Consider the following 21,668-nt stretch of genomic DNA (forward strand, 5'->3'; position numbering starts at 1 on the left):
GTTCCATTAAATATACTGCTCACAAAAATTAGGGGATATTTCAAAATGAATATGAAGCGATTAAAAAAAAAAGAAGCATTTGATTATTTTTGTTATTAAACAGGAACATCAGAAAAGCAAACGACAAGTCAAAGAAAGTTGTTCAATTATGCAAATGAGATGCAAAACCAACCTTGATTTCATTGGTGAAAATGCCCTGTCCAGAAGGGTGAAAGTCCTGGAGTATCTGCACGCTCCCTGATGCCCTAATCTCTGTGAGCAGTGTAGTTGGGTTGTCCAGAGGCCCCAGTAGAGAAGATAACGTTGCACAGACGTCCTCCTCCTGTTCGTCACTGAGACTATAAGCCAGTAGAGAGTGCGAGACCTCTACGTCGGGCAGGAAGGAGAGCGAGGACTCAGCCGCTGGGAGGCCGCGTATTGTTGCGTACTGTGTGGTGCGAAACGCCACACGAGCCTGCTTTCCTCCGAAACCGTCCACAATTTTAGAATTAGAAGGGACTTCAGAGCCCATTTAGTCTGGCTCATTTACTTTCTCTAATTTTAAGTAATTTTTATTGATTATTTTCTTTGTTACAAAAACAATATACGTGTTCCTTGTAAATAACTTGGAAAAAAAAAGAGAGATAAGCAAAAATAAGAGAAAAAAAATCACCCATTATCTCACTTTCCAGACAAAGCCACTATTACACATTTGCTGTATTTTTCCCTTCACTTTCTAAATAGATACACATGTAAAATTTCCCCTCTAAATTAGATTATTCTGAAATAGCGTAGCCTGTTTATAAACTTAACTTGTCATGAATATCCTTTTGTATAACTCATATTATCCCCACAATATTACTTTTAGGGGCTAAAAAATATCCCATTGCACCGTTGAACTGTAATTGATATGGCTGTTTCTATATCATCGAGCATTTAATCTCTAAATTCCTGTTCATTTAAGTAGTGCTGCAGTGCTTATCCTCATAACTTAATCTTTGCGCACATCTACAATTTTTTTTTTTTTTGTATTTTTCTGAAGTTGGAAATGGGGAGGCAGTCAGACAGACTCCTGCATGCTCCCGACCAGGATCCACCCGGCACGCCCACCAGGGAGCGATGCTCTGCCCATCTGGGGCGTCGCTCTGTTGCAACCAGAATCACTCTAGCGCCTGAGGCAGAGGCCACAGAGCCATCCTCAGCGCCCGGGCCAACTTTGCTCCAATGGAGCTTCGGCTGTGGGAGGGAAAGAGAGAGAGAGAGAGAGGAAGGAGAGGGGGAGGGATGGAGAAGCAGATGGGCGCTTCTCCTGTGTGTCCTGGCCAGGAATCGAACCTGGGACTCCTGCACGCCAGGCCGATGCTCTACGACTGAGCCAAGCGGCCAGGGCCTACAATTTTTTTATTTTTCACAAATCCTAGTAGTGAGTTGGGCACTTCTGCTTTACGGAGGAGGACGCTACAGCCCAAAGATGAGACTATAATTGCCCAGAGCTCTATAGCATGCCAGAGCTATACAGAGCCATGGCAAGATCTCAGCATTCCAAATGTTTACTCATTCTCTCTGGTGTTCATTGAATCTTCTTCATTACTCCTATTTCTAGTAACCGTCAGTTGCTTTCTAAAACTTGGTGGCTAGGTGACTTAGAAATCATCACGTCCAGGACATCTGTTCTTCCACTGTCCCTTGTTGTCCCATGCCCTTCCTCACTAATAACTCATCAGCTTCTTCCTTCCTTAGCTGGACCAGGTCTCTGTCCATGACAACACAACACTCCTTAAACCTAGTGCCAGTGCATAAGAGTGACCATGTGACATGAAACCTATTTTATATTCTTAGTCCAACGGCCTCATTATACAGGAAGAGAAATACAATTCCATAAAGGGAGGGACTTGCAGAAAGCACTGTTTCCCTGTAGTCTTTCATGTACTTATATTACACAATAATATACCTCAGTTGTTCCTTGGTACAATATTATAAAGGTAGGTATTAGTATCCCTTCTTTACAGTTGAAGTTCAGGCATAAGTTTAAAGAAAGAGTCACAGGGCTATGTACTAACCTGTGTCATTTTCATCTCTTGTGCGTTTTCTGCCCACCGATCCTCCTAATGTAGCAGATATCCAATGGGATTGGACAACAGCAAGGATGACTGCTCACCAAGGCCCGCCCGAGCCAGGCAGCTTATCTTTCTCTGTCTTCCTCCAGGAGAATTCCTGAGTTTTGCCGATGACTTACTCTCTGGCCTGGGCACATCTTGTGTAGCAGCTGGTCGAAGCCATGGAGAGGTCCCTGACATCAGTATCTACTCCGTCATCTTCAAGTGCCTGGAGCCCGACGGTCTCTACAAGTAAGACGTGCTGGGTGCGTGGGGAGCGGGAAGCACACGGGATGGCTTTCAGCCTGGGCATCCAGGTGTGAGTGAGCAGTCTGTCCAGGCCGGCCAGATGTGGATAGGCCCGCCTGTGTGTGCACCTTGACGTGCTGTGGGTCAGAAGTGTCCACTGGGAAAGGGTGGCCACTGTGAGTCGCAGAATCATACACAGCTAGTCCTGAAGGGCCGAGGGAGGCCGGAACCTCACTCATTCCTCCTACTGGTGACGACTCTGTAGCCCAGAGAGGGGAGGCGGCAGGTGAACTAGGAGGACTGTGACGCGTCCCTGCCTTGCCTTCTCTCCTCAGTTCCCTGTGGCCTCCGAAAAACATTAGCATATCTAATGTATATATGCACAGATATAAATACATATATATAAATACACATATAGATGTATATGTACACATCTTATGCGTGTATATATACATACATGTATATATTTATATACATATACATTTTTAGCAGTAGAGCCAGCCAGTGCCTTAGAAACAGTAGCATTATCACTCCTTCAGAGAGGACGTTAGAGTTGTGGCATCCAGATTTCGGAGATGAAAAAGGACGTCATTCTGAGACTCACCTGTTAACCTCAGAGGGAAAAGGCACTTATTTCTCTTTCGTTTCCCATCTCAGTGAGTGCTGCCACACCTGGGTGCGGCCAGCGTACGGTATAGCAGGGTTCTAGAGACCAGTTTTCTTCATGTACCCTAATTATGAAACTGTAGACCCCCTCTCTTACCAACCTAGAGGGCTGCAGTTGTCAACAAGGTGAGCTTTATTATCACACTATTACAATTATTCAGCTCATTCATTTTTTATTCACTTAATGGTTCATACAGGTATCCATCTACCCAATCAGTCATTCATCCCTTCCTCTATTCCTCCCTCCATCCCTCCCTCCACCCCTGTCTTCCTTCTTCCTTTTATCCATCTATCCATCCATCTCACTCACCTATCTATTCATCCATTTTATAACCAATCATTCATTCACTTATTTCTTCATCAAGTCTTTCATTCTTTTGCATTGTTATTGACTCATCCATTACTCATTCACTTACTCAGCCAGGTGTATTTTGAGGATCTCCAATATCTTGGTACCATGCTAGGAAATGCAGGGATGAAGGGGATTAAGGCAAACATTCTAGCCTCAGATAATTTGTAATCTGATTATGGTAATAATGACCACACACTGTGTATTCTAATCCAGCTTTGACAATTTTGGATAACTGACCTTTTGATAAGTTGCGGTACCTCTAAGAACCTCAGTAAAACAGAAATAATAAAACCTAGGTTGCAGAGTTGCATGCAAATAAACAGGAAACATCCGAGCAGAGTATCTAAGTATGTGCTCAATAAATGCTAGCCCCCCCCAACAATCTGTGAATCTCCCTTCCCTCCAAAACATTCTATCCCCAGTTCCTCTGGAAAACCATGACTGTTGTAAAGACTGGTGCTCTTGTCATACTCAGGCTTATTGGTAACACCCAACACACTCATGTATTAAACTCAGGAATATCACTGTAAGCTGGAAATTGAGCCTTTGGGCTCTGATTCTGCCACTGACTGTCTCATTAGTTTTGGGGCCCAAGTTTAATTTTATGCAGAATGGCAAAAAAATCAATCAGGGACAGTGAGGGCTCAAGGCACAGAATCCCCAAAGTATAATAGGCTGTAAGAGCTCCTCTAGGGGGACATCAGGGCAGACTTCACAGAAGATGTGGCATTTGGCTTCAGTGATGAGTTGGGATCCAGACCTTGAGTGCAGGACTCTAGCTTCTTGCTCAGGAAGCATGAACACCAATCCCTTGGGCTTTAGGGTCAACGCATCTATGAAAACCAAGTGTGCGATGAAACCTCTTCTGCAACTCTAAAAACTATGATTATACATAGAAGGTAGCATTTTGGAACAATTTCCTGAGGGCCGGCCTCTGGTTCCTCTGCGCCTTAGTAAGGACGTAGCCTGGAGGCACACAGACCTGGGTTCCAATCTTGGCCCTTCACTGTAGCTGCTGGGTGACACGGAGTGAGCTTCTCCACCTTCTGAGCCTCCACTTCCTCCCGTGGGAGAAGGTAGGTCACACCGTGGCTGGCTCACTGGGACCCCGAGAGGATTTGACAAGATAATGCACAGTACCTCTCCACTCGGTGGTGAGCTCCCATTGCTCTTGTTGCCCTTGTGACGATATTTAACTGCAGCTCCCTTCCCCTCCGTTCTCCAGTTGCTGAGAGAGCTCGTATATATTTAGCAGGGAGGGACCGGACCCTGGCAGGTGGTTCCTATGACTGAGACACAAGCCTTGTCTCTGGGTGATAGAACAGGGACTTGGCTTTCACTGGGCTGGAATCCTACAAGCCCGTTACGTGGAAAGCAGTGAAATGTTTTATGGCACCCCCAAAGCAGTTAACACTGAGAGCTGACAATCACCCGCCATCCTTTAAAAGTGGGGGGATGTGTTCCCTCACCTTTCTTTTTTCTTACTACCTAATGTCCCCTACCCTGTTCCTTCCCACCTGCCCAAGGAGGATCCATCCTTTCTTCTTCTGTCCCGGAAATGTGCTTGTCATGAGCTTGTCATCTGTAACTCTGAACAGTTCTCTACTTTATTTCTGAACTTGATCGTAGTAATGGCCCTGGGATCTGGGCCGTCCTGACATGGAACCGGGGTGTTGCTTGGACTGGTCTCTTACCCCACTGACGGCTCTCCTCCCCTGAAGTCTGACCGACTTGGTCTCGAGTTATAAAATAGTGTCGGCGTCGGTTCGTGGAGTTTCTTGCTTTCTGCTTGCCTGTTTCTTCCCAGAATTAGTTTTATTCTCCTTGGGCCAAAAGGGTTGTATGTGGCTGTACAAAGAGCACAGGCTTTGAGGACAAGCTGAGGGGGGACAAGTCCTGATTCTGCCCCCTTCTCACACCCTGCCTTGGGAGAAGTCATTTCCCCCTGTTCTGTGCTGTAGTTTCTTCCTCTGGAAAATGACGGCTGGTGGTCATTCTTATCTCACAGGGTGATAGGGAAGAGCGTTCGGTGAGAAACTCCATGGGCAGGGTCTACCAGGTTGCCTGGCCTATAGGAGGCCTGCGGGATGTTGGTTACTTCCCTTTCTGCTTCATTCTTCTTAACTCAATTATTGCTCGTCTCTCTTCCAAGGACAAGTCCTGGAGGAGCTGTATGCCCTCTGAGGCAGGTTGGGGTCCCACTGGAAAGAACGACCATCCAGGATCTTTGGGGAAGAAATTGAATGAGAAGAGAACATGGGTCCAGGTCCCCAGTTTTAATTAGGCACAGTTGAGCACCAGACACCTCGTCCACTCTGCCGGAGGGCGTGATAGAAGGATTCAGGGAGCGGGAGGTACGGAAGACCAGTCCATCAGGCAGGAAGTCTGGGTTCATATCCCGCTAGCGACCACCACTTCCGCCTCTGGGACCTTGGGCTAAACGTTCTTCTCCTTGTTTTGCGATTTCAGCATCTTCAAAGTGAAGGTGCACGAAGTCGACCCCAGCTTGAGAGTTTGGGGAAGGATTTTTTTTTTTTTCACATTCACCCTCTTCTCCTTCACCTGGGCAACTTCCCTACCTCTCTCCCTTCTGTCGGGCCCTTTCTGCACCTCTGCCGGCCTCTTCCTGCCTGGCATTCCCTCTGTCTGTTTTCTACACAGCACACTCTTTGTCTGCCTGCCCTTCTCCCAGCAGTTCCTTCTTTGCCTCTCTACTCATTACTCTCTTCATTTTCCTTTCTGTGTGTGTCTCAGTTTCTCTGCTCTTTCTCCTTTGAGCCTTGCTCTCTTGTGCTCTCTTGCGCTCTCTTCTCTTCCTCTCTCTGGATCTTGCGCCCCCTCCATCCCCACTCCCTCCCTCCACCCCCACCTAGAAAGGCAGATTGCTTCTGCAGCCCGTCCATCCATGCAATGTTACGTCGTGCCGCAGGGTTGAGACCGATCAGAGGAGTGAAAGTCAAGGCTGGTTTTCTGTCCTGAGCTCACCCTGGTGTAACCAAACAGAAACATCAGCACTTGGGCCCTGTTTAAATTGAATTTCCTTGTTTGTTTCATTTGTTTTGCTTTTGAATCAAAACAAACAAAGAACAGCAGAGGGAGAGGGTCCGTGGAACGTTTGTGGCCAGCTCCCGTGCCCGTGGGCTGTTGCAGTCTGAGCGTTGACCCTGAGCAGGAACCTCTGCTCAGAGTAGGTGGACCGGGCTGGGCTGGCCGTCCTCGGTCCCGGCCCTTGCCTGGCCAGAGGCCTAGACACCCTTACTGTTGCCGCTCCCCGATTTCCTCTTACCCGAGGTAATGAGCCGCTGTCTTGTCTGGGCTCCCTTGCCTTGCTCTGATCATGGATGACTGCCAAAGGGTCTGGAGCAAACACACAGTGGCAGCCAGGCCTGATTCCTGGGGTGGGGGGCTCATTCCCACACATTCAGAGGCTTGCCCCCGTTCCACCCTCCCCTCCCTGGCCCCAGCTCTGTGAAAGGAAGGCCCCGGGCGCCCGGGTACAGCAACCACGTGCCAACACCCGCGGCGGGACCGGAGGCTCGAGGCGGGCGCTCCTTTTCCGCAGGGGCGGGCGGGACGGGAGGAAGGGAGCCAGCGGGACACCCGCTGTGGAGAAGGGACGGCACTGTAAGGAAAGAGCCTGAGGTCTGGCTCGCCCAGCAGTTCCCACACGTGCTCCCTGTGAGACCTGAGGCCAGTTCCTCCCCCTTCCTCTGGCCTTGATGTTCTCATCTGTGAAATGGAAAGGTTAAACTCAGTGATGTCTAAGACGTGCACACTGAGGTCGGGATGCGGACTCACACCCAAGTCTCGAGCCTCTGTCTCCAGTACTTCCTGGACAATCGTACTGGGTATGGTGGCTAGCTTACTGGGCATTCGCGACAAGCCAGGACACTTGTGAAGGGTGTTACATGTGCTATCTCATTAATACTCACATTCACGCTATGGATCTGATGGCATCATCATCATCATCATCATCCCCTCCCACTCCACAGAGGAGAAAACTAGCGCTTAAAGGAGTCAACATTTTGCCCCCAAAGTCACATGATGAGAAGAGATAGCGCTGAGATTCATACGCGAGCTGACGCTCGCAGCCACCATCCCGTCCCCTCACCCGACGCGCTGTCTCTGTCCTGTTTGCTCACACGTGCGCAGTTGCAGGCTGCCGGAAGTGCCCGATGAGGGTATGAACGGGAGTGGGAGTGGGAGTGGAAGAGAGTCTTCTAACTGCAGGCAGCCCGGTTTGCAATGGAAAAAAATAAATGAAGCTACTGGGGATGAGAAGACCCAGACTGCAGCCAGCAGATGCCTGGGGAAGGTGTTTCACACCTCATCTTCCTCATCTGTAAAATGGAGCTAGTTAGTCTCACCTGCAAAATGGAGAAGATTAATTCTACTTCTGCACGTTGTTGCAGAGATCGAACTGGAGGGTATCTGAGAGAGGGCTTTGCATTTGCCATCAGGCCATGGGCCCGTGAAGGGTGATCCTGACGCTCTGCCAGAGGGCGGCAACCAGGGGCCGTAGATGCTGAGTCCTCGAGCCTCTACCCGTCTCACCCCACATGCCCATGTTTTCATTAGGCCTCTGAGCGCGGACCGCAGCTCTAACACCTCTGCACTGTGCGGCAGTGGACAGATTCTTTAACCTTCTGAATTCCGGGGTTTTTTTCATCTGTAAGATGGAACCAGAATTGAACCTACTTCGTAGGATAGTAAAGCTTCACTGACCTGAAGCATGTTAAAAGCAGCAGAGGGTGTCCACCTCATTGTCCGTACTTAACGAATGGTAGGAGGAGGAGAGGTCACCGCTGTCTGGACAATCCAGGATTATACACTTTACCTAAGCATGGGGCCTGGGGCTGCCACCGCCCAACACCATTGGGTTCACAGCATTTCGCTGGGACGGCAAGTCAAGCCCTGTGTCCACAGGCCTGGCAAGTGCCCCACAAACAGGTAAACCCCGAGTGTGTGCGAGGACCCTTGTTCCTCCTGGGAATGTGCTACCAATGCCATTTCTGAGATGCCCAGGGTCCCCAGAGTCCCCAGGGTCCCCAGCTTTCATCCGCAGAACTGTTTCCAGTGGCTCCAGACTGCCATTCGTTCCTGCAAACCAGTCCCAGCTCCTGGCCCCGAGATGCTATCCCACCAGCCCCCGGGGGCTTGGAGCCCCGGGGGTGAAGCCTGGCCGTGGTCCTCATCACCCCCAGGACACCCGCTCCATCCGCCCGGGCACAGCCTGGGCAGCACATTGCAGAAGCAGCCAGGCCCACCACCCTGGATACTATAATTATAGATTAGATGAAATCCCAAAGTTTCCCTTTATTTACATTCCTAACCTACCCTCTTCATTTCCTCTCTTTGTGCCAAGAATCAGCACAGAATTTACTGGAAACAGAATGAAAGTCATCAGGAGCCCTCCAGGACTGGGGTTTAAAAGTCCTTGCCCAGAGGAGGGGAGGCAGAGACCTGCGGATTGTGCCCCCTCGGGCTGAGCAGTTCTGTGGCCTTGGGGAAGGAGTTTCCACTCTGGAGGCCTCCGGTTCTCCATCTGTAGAGGAGGGATTGAGCGGGACTAATCCCAAAGGAGCATTTCATGATTTCAGAGTCTGAGCATCTCAAGTGATAATGGAGCAAGAGGGTGGATTCAGGCCCCTGGCAATGAGAGAGAGCAGGGTTTGCCTCGGGTGGAAGAGCCTTATTCAGCTCAAGGCTCAAGCCTTCTCCCCTTTTGCAGTTTCAGTGACCTAGTCTGTTAATTGGGCCTCCGGAGCCAAGATGTGCGGACCAGCTTCTGGGGGGACTTTCAGCTCCTGGGAGAAAGGCGATGTGCACAGAGGAAGCCTTCCGTGCTGACCAGGGATCCTGGGCTGCAGACTCTGGACCAATGTGAGCTGAGGCTGAGGCCCAAGGTTGATCCAGGACACAGCAGGGAAGGAAGCCAGGGCGGCCTTGACAGTTCCTGTCCTGCTCTGTGCCGGCTTCCCTTCCCCTGAGAAACGTTCTCAGCCCTTCTCTTCTCCCAGTTCTCCCTCTCTGTCTTTCCTCCTTCCCTTCCTTCTTTCCTTTCCTTCTCCTTCCTTCCTTCCTTCCTTCCTTCCTTCCTTCCTTCCTTCCTTCCTTCCTTCCTCCCTCCCTCCCTCCCTCCCTCCCTCCCTCCCTCCCCTCCTCCCATTTTCCCAACATCTCTTCATTTCAGTTTTCCCTTTTGTTCATGTTTGGTGTTGTTTCTGTCTGACTCTTCTCTCCCTTCCTTTTTACTTCTTGTCCTCTCTTTCTGTCTTGGTCATGGATGCTGTCTCTCTGTCAGTCTGAATTCTTTCTTTATTTTGTGTCCCTTCCCCTTCTTCCCCCCAAACTCCGGCCTAAGTACAAAGGTCTGGGCCTATTATCTGATTCTGGGGTGAGCAGCCAGTTGTGTGTGGCCAAGGGTGCCCGAGCTCAGCAGGGGCCAGGGGCCTTCCATGTCCCCAAACCCTGGTGGAATGTGAATTTCCCCTGGCTGTGTGGCCCCATCCTGTTGGTCAGGGGGTGAGGGCAAGAGGGCGGCCTAGCCACTTAAGACTCAATTCCATCGAGCATCAGGTCATGCTGACCTCTCCAAAGTGCACAGCCGGGGCCCAAGAGAGGGGAAGAGCTGTCCACCAGCCAGAAGCAAACACAGCGGCACGCCCCAAGCCAAGAGAGACTCGTAGAGGAAAAATAACCCTGTTTTTCCGCCGACAGACAGTGAGGCTCCTAAAACCTGCTGGGGACTCTCAGGCAGGCTGTTTCTTTCCTCAGACCGCGTCAGGATTTCATCCAGGAATGGGACGCCGGCCAGGGTTCCGGAGGGACAGGGCACAGACGGCCCGTGTGAACGCGCGGAGGGTGGAGGGCGGAGGGCGCAGGGCGGAGGGCTCGGAGCCGGGGCCGTGCCGGGGATCCCGGCCTCGAAGGCTGGGCAGAGGAGCCGGGCTTCATCCTGCAGGCAATGGGGAGCCAGGGGAGGCTTGTGAAGAGGGGAAGTCCCTATTTCAACCTGTGTTAGGGGGGTGACACATCTAACCTCGGTGTCGAGAGCAGGTGGGGTTGCCTTGAGAGTCGGGCGCCATCTGGTACAGGTAAAGGGGGAGGGGGCCCTCACACATTAGGGGATCCAATGCCCGGTGCCCTTTCCATGGGAGTCAGGCATATGCCAGGCTAGAGTGGAACTGTACGGGCTCAGCACAGTTCTGGAAACATCCGGAAACAGCTTTATCTATTCTTCACAACTGACTACGGTGCGGCATGCCCAGGAAAAGAACATACTGGCTGGGCATCTATAGTATGCCTCACCCCGAGCTCGGTGCTTGGGGTTTGGGACTAACAAGTAAGAGGAGACAAATGGGGATGGAAGGAGACTGGACTTGGGGCGGCGAACACACAACACAGCACACAGATGGTGCGTCACAGAATTTTATTCACCAGTATCACCCCAATCAATTCAGTTACTAAAGGAGCCAAACAGGGCCCCTGTCCTCATGGTGCTTGCAGTCCTGGTAGGATGTCAAAGGAGACCAGGAGTTATACGCTGCCTTGCTTCACGCCCTGGTGGGAAAGTCAGGGGCTGGGGAGATGCCGAGGAAGGGCTACCCACCCAGCCAGGTCTGCGGCACAGCCTTCCTGAGGGGATGCGAGGAGGGGCACACTCGGTTTAATAGTGCCCCCTCCAGTTCACGTCCACCTGACACCTCAGAATATGACCTTGTTTGGAAATAGAGTCTTTGCAAATGGAGTGAGTTCAGAATAAAGATGAGATCATACAGGACTAGGTTGCTCCCTACATCCAAGATGGTGATGTGTCATTTGAGTTGTTAAAAAAAAATTAAATTTATTTATTTTAGAGGGGCAAGGAGAGAGAGAGAAGGGAAGAGGAGCAGGAAGCATCAACTCCCATATGTGCCTTGACCAGGCAAGCCCAGGGTTTTGAACCAGCGACCTCAGCGTTCCAGGTCGACGCTTTGTCCACTGTGTCACCACAGGTCATGTGACCTGTCGTTTTAAGTAGAAGAGAGGACACAGAAAGACACACAGAGAGAAGGCCATGGGAAGGCAGACGGAGTTGGGAGTGATGCTCCCACAAGCCAAAGTCTGCCGAATGCCATCAGAAGCTGGAATAGCCGGGGAAGGATTCTTTCCAAGAGCCTTCTGAGGGTGCGTGGTCTGGCTGATGCTGGATTTTAGACTTCTGGCCCCCAGAACCGTGAGGGGACACATTTCTATGGCTTTAAGCCAGCACAGTTGTGGTAGTTTGTTATGGCAGCCCTGGGAAACTAATACAGGGGTGGGGAGGGTTTCGGTGGAGGACAGACTGGGAGAAGCGTAGGAGACGAGAGACACGGCTGGTTGCTGCAGAGGGTATAGCTGGGGTGCGGAGGGCACGGGAGAGCAGAGCATAGGGCTACGGACACGGGCGAGCACCTCGTCAACCATGGTGAGGCCCCAGGCAGCGTGGCCAGAGTTCAGGGCGGGGGCAGTATGAACCAGCTTCATGGCTGCAAGGAAGAGGCACTTTCCAAGGGGAAGGCTCAGGATCAGAACGATGTCCAGAGGAGAGGAAGCAGGTCACTGAAGGCTTTAGAAAGAATGTCCCTAAGGAAGATTTGAGGGACCTGGACTGTTTATTCAAGCTATAAGAGGACACAGACGAGGATGGCCCCATCTTCAGCTCTCTGTGGAGCCAGGCAGGTGCCAGACGGCACGTGTGTGTTCGAGGTGGGGAGGGCACACGTGTGTTCAGGGTGAGGCGAAAGGCTGCAAGGGAAGCCAGTTTCTGGTCACTCTTAGGAGACATTCCAACGCCAGCTGTTGTTGGGGTGGCAGTCTCATGGGCAGGGACGGCTGCATTGCTGGGGGCAGCGGGTGCTGGGGAGATGGGGCAAGCTCTCAGCCGGGCTTGGTAAGGAGGATGTTGGAAGTGCTTGACAGTAGGGAGTGGTGGGGACTGTGGTGGACTAAAAATGGAGCAGAGCTTGTGTACTTCGCTCCAGCTAATCACTAATGTGGGAGACTGTAGACCCAGTGCTGAATAATTTCCCAAGCCAGAAGTTTAGGTGTTTAAGTGAAATCTAACTAGTACTTGCTGGCGGCCCATTTAACATTGGTCACCTAAACCCATTGTCATTCACAATCAGCCTGCAGGTCAGGCATTAAGAATCCCTAATCTAGATCAGCTCCGTCAGTGTCTAGGCGGGTAAACTGAGGCTGAGACCCAAAGGCTTGGCGGGCAAGGCGGAGCCAGGATTAACACACGGTGGCCGTGACACCCAGTGCAGGGCTCTTGCCAGCAGGCCTTGACCCAGACCTTGTACCTTAGGGCCACCGTGGTAGGGGGAAAGAACAGAGACAGCTAGCTCAGCCTGAGAAGGGTTCCCGGAATGGGGTCACACACCACACAGGCTCTGTCCCCAGCTTTGCTGCCTTGGACAAAGGGCTTCTTTTTCCCTGAGGTTCATTTTCTTTCCTGTTAGGGTGAACAGATCGGATGGAGAAGTTTCTTTCTTTGCTGCCCTTCTTCTAGGACTGTAGGAACTCCTGGAGAGAGGAGTGAATCCAGGCTAGAAGCCAGGCCCCCTGACACGTCCCTGCATCCACCGTCTTAGCTGTGGGTCCGTCACTGCATGCGGAGGGACTGCCGCCCACCCAGCCCTGACCCCCAGCTCCATCTGTGAAGGGAGACTGTTGCTGTTAATGCTTTTGAGGTCATGGCTGGAAAGGTGTTAGCAGACTGCAGAGAGTCACCATTAATGATACGTAGAAACTCCGAGGCAAGACAGAATCCAGATTTCTCACATTTTTTTTTCCTGTTCTGTTCTTCTTTCTCCCAAGGACAGACTCCCCCATGTCCCCACCCCTTTCTGCTTTCACACTTGAATCACAGAATAATAGCGCTTGAGGCCTCAAGCATCACTGACCCGAGCCTTCTCTCTTTATAGGAGAAAGGAGAGCTGGGGGAGGGGGAGGCCAGGCTGAGCCAAGGCTGTTAACCCCACGCTAGCCCACCTACACCTAATCACGCAGGCGCCCCTGATCTTGGGGCTGTGGGAGCCTCAGAGTCTGGGGATTTTAGTGAGACAGTCCTAGGGTCCCTTCAAATTTCAGATCCTTTCTGGCTGTACAAGATACTTCTTTTCCCTGGGTCTCTGTTTTTACATGTGAAAAGTGGGAGTATTGCTACTTCCTGTAAGAGAGTCTTGTTGTGAAATGAAATGTGGAGTTAACACATGCAGCTCCCAGGCATAGCATGTCCAGCACACAGTAGGTACTCAGGCTCAAGTACACACCAAGTACATATGTTTCTTCAGTAGGTCTTCATCGGGGATGAACATGGAGGGGACTCATGATCAGCTAATTGTCCCATCCACTATGAAGCCATTCACATTTCTCTGTTCTGTCCACACATCTCCCAGAAGCCCTTTGGACATAAGATGTGACAAATTTGGGATTGTTTTCCCCAAACTTTAACATAACAAGAGGTGCCTTCTCTCAATTTATTTATTTATTTATTTATTTTTATACTCTCCTTGAACCAGTCTTTAATATAGTTTCATGATTATAGAAAACTAAGATGGTCAGGGACCAGAGTGGGATGGGTTTTAGAAACCATGTTTTAGGAATCTGTGAGTCCCTGTCAGATGGCCTGGAATTTGTAGTTACACAATTCAACAAACCCCGAAGGTCTCTCGTCGGCATTGCAGGTTGAGTGGATGAAGTCAGTTCTTCATGTACTGGACACATCTGTAGCTATTACCCAAGGATGTAACAATGGCACACCCCGTCCACCTTTCACAATGGCAGTCGGGCTGTATAACCTGCCACCTCATGTGTTAGGATTTCTGTGTCCACTAACTCTTTGAACCTTTACAATTTGGTACTCTCTAAGGTAGGTATCCCCATTTTATATACAAGGAAAAAAAGAAAACATAGCTAAACAACTTATCCAAGGTCACCTAATCAGTGGATGGCGGAACCATGAGTGTCACTGAAGATCTCTGGCTCCAGGGTCCACACCTGTGTATTCTCATGCATTTCTCACACCCGCAGCAGAGTGGCCAAAATTTGAAATCTTGAAGCTCAGGCTGAAAGAGCTGTGCCCAGTGTTGGGTATAAATGTATAAGCAGCTGGGGTGGAGGGTGATTTGCCCCATAAGGAAGGCATGTTCTGAGGGGGCTGTTATCTTTAACAGCCAGTACTTTGGAGGAGGTACAAATGGTAGGGCTGGAAGAATGGGCATCATTGACGTTTTAGAATTAGGGAAGTTGTTTTTTTGTTTGTTTGTTTTTTGTGACAGAGACAGTGAGACAGAGAGAGGGACAGATAGGGGCAGATAGACAGGAAGGGAGAGAGATGAAAAACATCAATTCTTCATTGTGGCTCTTTTGTCTCCTTAGTTGTTCATGAATTGCTTTTTCATATGTGCCTTGACTGGGGGACTCCAGCAGAGCGAGTGACCCCTTGCTCAAGTCAGAGACCTTGGGCCTCCAAGCCAGCGACCTTTGGGCTCAAGCCAGCGACCATGGGGTCATGTCTATGATCCCATGCTCAAGCCAGCATCCCCATGCTCAAGCTGGTGAGCCCATACTCAAGCCTGATAAGTCCTCATTCAAGCCGGGGACTCGGGGTTTCAAACATGGGTCCTCTGCATCCCAGTTCAACACTATATCCACTGTGCCACCACCTGGTTAGGCAATCAGGAAAGTTATTGCATCATAGGCAGAGAAATGGTCTGAAATAAAGACCAGGAGGTGGGAAGTGGAAGGGACCCATAAGGGACCAGCACAAAGTTCAGGATAGTTAAGACATGTATGTAGTATGTGCGGTTGGAGAAGCAGGACTTCCAAGGCCTTGTAATTGTAGACGAAGGAGCTATTAGTTCCTTTGGAGCAGCAGTGAGGAGGTGATAGTTTGGGTTTTAGAACGATCCCTGTGGAGTATGGGGTGGAGTAGGGAGGCTTAGGGGCTGTTACAGTAGTCCTGCTAAGAGCTAACCTGCAGTTAGAGCGAGGGCAGAGGGAGACACAGCAGAGGATGCGGGTGAAGAAAGTCATAAGATGTGTGACTGTGCTCACGGTGTTCTTTGGGAACCTATCAAAGGACAGCCAATAAGCCAGTCTCAATGGAAAAACATAGAATCTGACATTGTAAATCTGGGTTCAAATCCTGACTCTCTCATTTGGTAGTTGGGTCACCTTTGGAAAAAAAAAAAAAAAACACAACAAAAACAAACCTAACTTTTGAGGCCAAGCCTTTTCCTGCATCCAAAAAGTGGGAATCAGAAATTCTACTCTAGTGCATGCCAATTTTTTTTAAAGCATCTGTATGTCCATTTCTGGCACCCAGTAGGCCCTTTATTTGTACCATTTCCTCCCACCCTTTCCGTGTGCTTCAGTCGCGTTGTCAGTAAACATTCAGATCCACTCCCTCGGTCCCACCACCCCCTTGCTGCCCAGCTTCCCTCTCTCGTCCCTCTTCCCCCAGGATGCCAGAAATGAAATAACATTCTTTGCGTGTTTGTTCTAAAGCTCCTGGCAGCCTTCCCACAGACCCCTGGCTGGGTCAGGACTCATTTGCATTAGCATGTGTGAGGCCAGCGTGGAGGGGAGGGAGAGGCCCTGTTTTCTGGGAGTTTCATCTGGCGTCCCTGCCAGAAAAAAAGGCGAAGTTACAATTTCTTTCTGGGAAGCGTTCACAGATTCTTACAAGCCAGGCAGGCTGGGGGAACGGTCCGCGCTTGTGGAGAGAGGTCCGTGGGTGGGTGAGCTGCCTGCCTGACTCCCAGGACCTTATCCGGCTCCCCCTCCTTCCTTATCACAGGCCCGCCCCCAGAAATCTCTCCTCCGCTGTGGGTAGTAATTTAAGGCCATGGATAGATTCCTCTTAATCCTATCTATGGCCTGTAACAGGGAGAGAGAACACAGGGGCAGGGAAGACACTCGGAAGCTACAAGCATAAATAAACAGCAAATTTTCTGGCTTCTAGATGGATAGTGGATCCACAAAGGCATCTGTAAACAAAAATAAGAAGCAGAGGTAATCCCAGAGTTTTGTTTTGTTTTTGTTTATTTTTTTTACACTTACTTGTTTTTGCTTTCATTCTGTGAATTTTTAAATGCTATGCTGTCCTGGCATTATACTTTCTCCCAGGAACCTCAGTGACCTTGTCCAAATCCAGATCACCAAGGACAGGCCGGAGGGAGACCCTGGAGGTACCCTAGGAGTGCTGTTGGCACCATGGAATGGGAGACCAGGACTATGCCGTTTGCAGAGCAGCCAGCTGAGCTCCCGGTACTTTATTAGACAGACTCCCATAATTTTCTGATACTTTTTTTTTTCAGTGCCTAGCCCAGATGTGTCTTCTTCAGGCAAGACTGTGGCCTTCTCCTTCAAAATAGTAGGGACGTAAAATAAAAGAATCGTGACGGGAATGGCTGTTCTTTACAAAGTGTCTTTGATATGCCAGGCACTGTTCTAAACACGATACACAAATGAACGCGTCCTTGCTCCCGGTAACCCAATGAAGACAGTGTTTTATCGTCCCCGTTTTACAGATGAGAACACCAAAGCCCAGAGAAGTGGAGAAATTTGCCTGAAGTTATGCACTGGTCGGTAGCAGAGCCAGGATTTGAATTCAGGCAGTCTGCTCGAGAGCCCAAGGTCCAGTCATGAACTAGTCCAGCCTCTGCAGAAGTCACATTAGCAAGTAATGAGGCTTCCCCCACCCCACTCCACACACACACACCAGGTCCGGTGCTCTCACACACCACAGGGCCTTGGCACATGCTGCCTCTCTCATTCATCCTTCCATTCTTAGCCTGAATGTTGTTTCTTCAGAGTAGCATCCCCAGAACCCATCATCTAAATTATGTTCCCATCATTTTTATTATCGCAGTTATTAAACTTTGCAATGGCCTGTTTCGTCTATCCTCAGACGTAGTAAGTCTATGAGGGTGAAGATGGTGTCTGTTTTATTTACCTCTGTGTACTCAACTGCACACATGCAGAAGGCACTCAATAAATATGGATTGGATAAGTAAATTAATACATGTAATGTCATATTTAATCACAGCTATCATCATATGAGACAGATATGTTTTCTCCCCCTCACTTTAGAGATAAAGCAGTAAAGGCCCATGGAGGGTTCAGAAATTGGGCAGAGTCCCTGAGGGAGTAATTGGCAAAAGTAGTATTGAAAAGAGGTCTTTCCTGATCTCCGAGCCCGTGCTCTGAACCTCCGCACTATATTCTCTCCTGTGAGCCTGTTACAGGGGACCACTGGAAGGAGCGGGACACTCTATAGATGCCTGCTCTATAGAGCTTCCTATTCTACTGGGAGGAGACAGGTGTGTACACAAAATACCGTACCCCTTAAAATTGGTGAACTCATTCTACAGCATCTTCTAGATCAGCTATGGAAAGCATGTGTGGGGAAAACAGGAAGTTCCTGACAGCCCAGAACGACCTCTTCCAGCCTTCCTTTGCTTCTCCAATGCACACTTATTCCCTGAGGGTGCGCTCAGAGGTAGCCACCCCCCCACCCCCGTGAGCACTGCTGTTTGGGTGTTCCTTTTGTTTTAGAGTGCTTGCCCCTTTCTCAGGATGGCTTCGGACTCCCTTCTAGGGACCTAGAGATGAACAGCACATCGTGCCTGCCCCCATGGAGTTCCTGATAAAATATGTCCCTCGATATGAGAACTCAGAGGAGGGAATGCCTCTCTCAGTGAAACCCGTCCAGGAAGGGGGACATGTCACTTGGGCTAAAGGTTTAAACAGGGTCAGGAAAATGCAGACAGGGAGAGAAGGGAGAATGGTTTTCCGGGAAGAAGGAGCGATCGGGGCAGTTATTGAAGAGCAAGGCAACATGGCAATTTATAAACCCGACTCAAGTCACCTTGGGGCATTGGGGCAAATGTGGACGACAAGGCTGAAGAGGTTGATTGGGATCTAATCATGAAGGGGAAGGGGCTTTGTTGCCAGGCGAAGAGGTATGGACTTTATCTTGTGGGGAAAGGGAGCCATGAAGAGTTTGGAGCCAGCTGCCCAGAAGCCATTGTCAGATTGCACTGCAGTCTACGGCCATACCACCCTGAACGCGCCCGATCTCGTCAGATTGCACTGCAAGGAGATCACTGGCTAATGTGCTGGCCTTAGGTGGGAGGTGGGAGAGAACAGTGGGAAGCAAAGAAGGCACCTTTTCCCGAGGCCTGGGCGAGAGGCAGAGATCTGGTATAGGCCAGACTGGGAAGGAAGGTGGTGCAATCTACAATATCAGGCGAACAGGATGCGAGAGGGTGAGCGGTGAGCCGGAGACAGCTCATCAGCAGGTATCCTGCCTGACGCTCATTGGTAAGGTTCTACTTCAATCCCTTGCCCCACAAAGAAGGCTGGCTCAAGGCAAGACACGCCCATCAACATCCAGAAAGCATTTTCCAAGGACCTTCTATGGACTAGAACAGTCCTCTAGGAGTTATAAAGTAAGTAAGCCTGTGTGAACTGTCAGAAGTCTCACTAGGCCCTTTCCAGCCTTGAAGAGTATTTGGCCTCATCCGTTTCTGAAACAGCAAGAAATGCTTTAGGGGTGTCGCTGCTCTGTGAGAGGCTGATGGGGTTCAGAGAAGAAGGAGATGTGGTTTCTCTCCCCCAGAGAGCTCCCAAGCAAGTAGGGATGACAGCAAGTACGGGAGAAATGGGGACGGTGTTCATCACTTCATGTCCTAGGTAGTGAGAGACAGAGGAAGGAGCAGTTAGCCCGAGACGAACAAGCATAGGTCTTTCCCACAGCCTGGCAGTTTGATTCCGGGCCAGGGGAGAGAGACGTAGCCAGGGTCGCATAACCAGGCAGTGGTAGAGCTTTTGTTTGCTGGTCACTAGGTTGAGCTGCAGAGCTGAGCAAGGGGCAGTGCTCCGTCTGGGACCGGAGTCCACTGTAGTCCTGCTCACGATAACAGTGACTTCCCCCACGGTGTCGTCAGCACTTAGAAATGTGCCAGATAGTATGTTAAGTGTGTGATAAAAACAACATCATCTTGTTTAATCTTTACAACAACAACTATCTGAAGGATTTTCTTCTGAAGGCTATGTGCATCTGAACTCTTGGGTGTAAGTGACAGAAACTCAAATCATAGTTGCTTCGGGGGGGGGGGGGGGAGAAGGAATTTATCCACTTATGAAAAGTCCATCGAGTATTCTGACTCCAGCCGCAGCAGAATCCAGGAGTTCAGATGAGACGCTAAGTACTCCTGCTCTCTGTCTCCCTGCTCATTGTTGCGACATGCTGGCTGCATTCTGAGGTGGCTTTTCCTTTTAGCAGGAGCTGGATGTGGACTTGGGCAGCCGCAGGCTTCGATGACCTTTCATGCCTGTGATCTGCGATCTCAGAAAGAGAGAGACACAGCCTTTTCCCTAACATCCCCATCAGTCCCTAGGAAAGGATTCTGGTGGCCTCGCTTGGGTGATGTCACCCCTCCTGCGGTGGGAGGCAGGGACATGAGACGGACAGTCCTACTGAATCACTTAGAGAAGTGGAGAAATGGTTCCTAGGTGGACGTAGGCAGGCACCGTGCTTCCAGGGAAGGGAGTCAGAAAGGTGAGGTCAGGGAGACAAACAAAACCTGGTTGTCCTCAGAGTCTTATTCTCTTCCTTCCACAGACGAGGAGACAGAGGCTCACGGGGATGGAGCCCAGAGCGAGATCCAATCAGGGTCTCTCTGAGGCCATCACCCTGGGTCCCTAACCACTGTGCTGTCCTGCCTCACCTCACAGTCGATGTTCTGTCTGAGGAAGGTGGGAAGGTGGAAAACCCCACTCAGACACAGCAACCAAGCTCACACAACAGGCCTAGGCGGGGAGGGCCCCGGAGGGAACGGGCTGGTGTGAAGGTGGACCAGGGTGCTGTAAGGAACTGCCTGGAAGTCCCAGCCTCATATTCAGGCTTCAGGAAACGGTTGCAGCGCCCAGGATGTCGGAGAGCAGAATGATGAGAGGGTGGGTGGACCCGCCGAGAAACTGGGGAACAGGGGTGTCTCTGCACTACCTGCTTGAGTCCTTGGACCCATCCAAACCTCCCGGAGGTTCTCCTGCAAGAGGGAACAGTTTTGTCTTCCGAGTCAAGGTGAATGCAGCACAAGGAGGCCTTGGCCAAGCAGTTGAGACAGCACCAGCTCTGCCGCTCTGCCACTGTGTGCCTGTCCTTGATTAAAGAGCCCCCTCCCCACCCTCCCTGCCAGCGTCAAGTTCTCCCAATGTAAAATGTGGGCAATAAACCCTGCTTTGTCTTTCTTCCAAGGTTACTTTTGTAATAAGCTTGGCAAAGTGTAAATTGATTGGTGTCAGGGAAGCGCGCGTTTGTTTGCTTTAATCACAGAAATGAAAATAAGATGCAGAAAGTACAGAGGCCGTGCAATGAGCCGCCGTGCGCCCGCCCTGCAGGATTAATGCGTGTCAGGACTCTGCCGCACTTGCTTCGAACTCTTTCTTTCCCCCTAACACAGGCGGGAACTAAATGTACCCTTGAAGATGGCTCTGTCTCGCCATCACCAGTCTCACTGGGCTCCCTCCCCCCTGCTGCCGAAGACACAACCACAGCCCTAAATGTGTGTCCACCTGGTCCAAAGAGCGAAGTGAGTTCACATTTGCTTGTTTGTGTGTTTGCTCACCTCTCTGCTCTTTGGTTTCCACCATCATGACTGGCCTCGTGTGTTAGCGATTAACACTGCAGCTGCTTCTAGTAGACACTTGCGGGTTTTGTTATTATTTATTATTAATATTTATTTAATTTCTGTAACAACCCAATATTTAAAAGCCGGGCACAGAAAGTCCCACTGGGTCTTATCTCTCCTGGGGAACCTTCCCCCGCCTCTCTTTTATGTCAATACTTGTAAGAGTATAAATAAATATTATAATAATGTATTCTTCCAATCTCTTGCTTACGCAAAGTCTTACGTCTCTGAGAGCTTGTCCAGCCGTGGCGAGGTCTTATCAGGACCGGATGCCCCAACTGTGCCCAGCCAGCCCGTTGCCCTTACTCTGGTAGCTCAAGGTTGCCAAGGCCAGTGTGTCCATTCAACCAGAGAGGCTTATCTTCATGGGGCAAAGGGAGCCGGATGGCAGGCATGGCTCTGAGATATCAGACAAAGGCTATGTGGGGTCACCCGAGTTCACAGCAGTGATCAGACCTGCTGGCCGGAGCAAAGAGGGCCAGCGTGGTGGGGAGGAGGCAGGCAGACCGGGGTTGGATTCCTGTACTCTACTGTGTTTCGGCCAGGTGTCCTTCCAGAGGAAGGGCCAGCCTCTGAGCCTGTCTCTGCAGCGTGCAC

At 50.4% G+C, this 21,668-nt stretch overlaps 1 protein-coding gene across 5 annotated transcripts in view; it reads left to right on the plus strand.

Moving 5' to 3' along the window:
* The window catches only part of ASTN2 (astrotactin 2), a 907,524-nt gene that overhangs the window by 854,888 nt on the left and 30,968 nt on the right, over window positions 1-21,668 (plus strand). For all 5 annotated transcript variants that reach the window (XM_066367319.1, XM_066367321.1, XM_066367320.1 and 2 more), the window contains one exon: window positions 2,186-2,327. In XM_066367319.1, the coding sequence (XP_066223416.1) occupies window positions 2,186-2,327 (142 nt within the window). The remainder of the gene's footprint in view (window positions 1-2,185; window positions 2,328-21,668) is intronic.

Source organism: Saccopteryx leptura, chromosome 2, assembly GCF_036850995.1.
Source record: "Saccopteryx leptura isolate mSacLep1 chromosome 2, mSacLep1_pri_phased_curated, whole genome shotgun sequence".
Taxonomy (NCBI): Eukaryota; Metazoa; Chordata; class Mammalia; order Chiroptera; family Emballonuridae; genus Saccopteryx; species Saccopteryx leptura.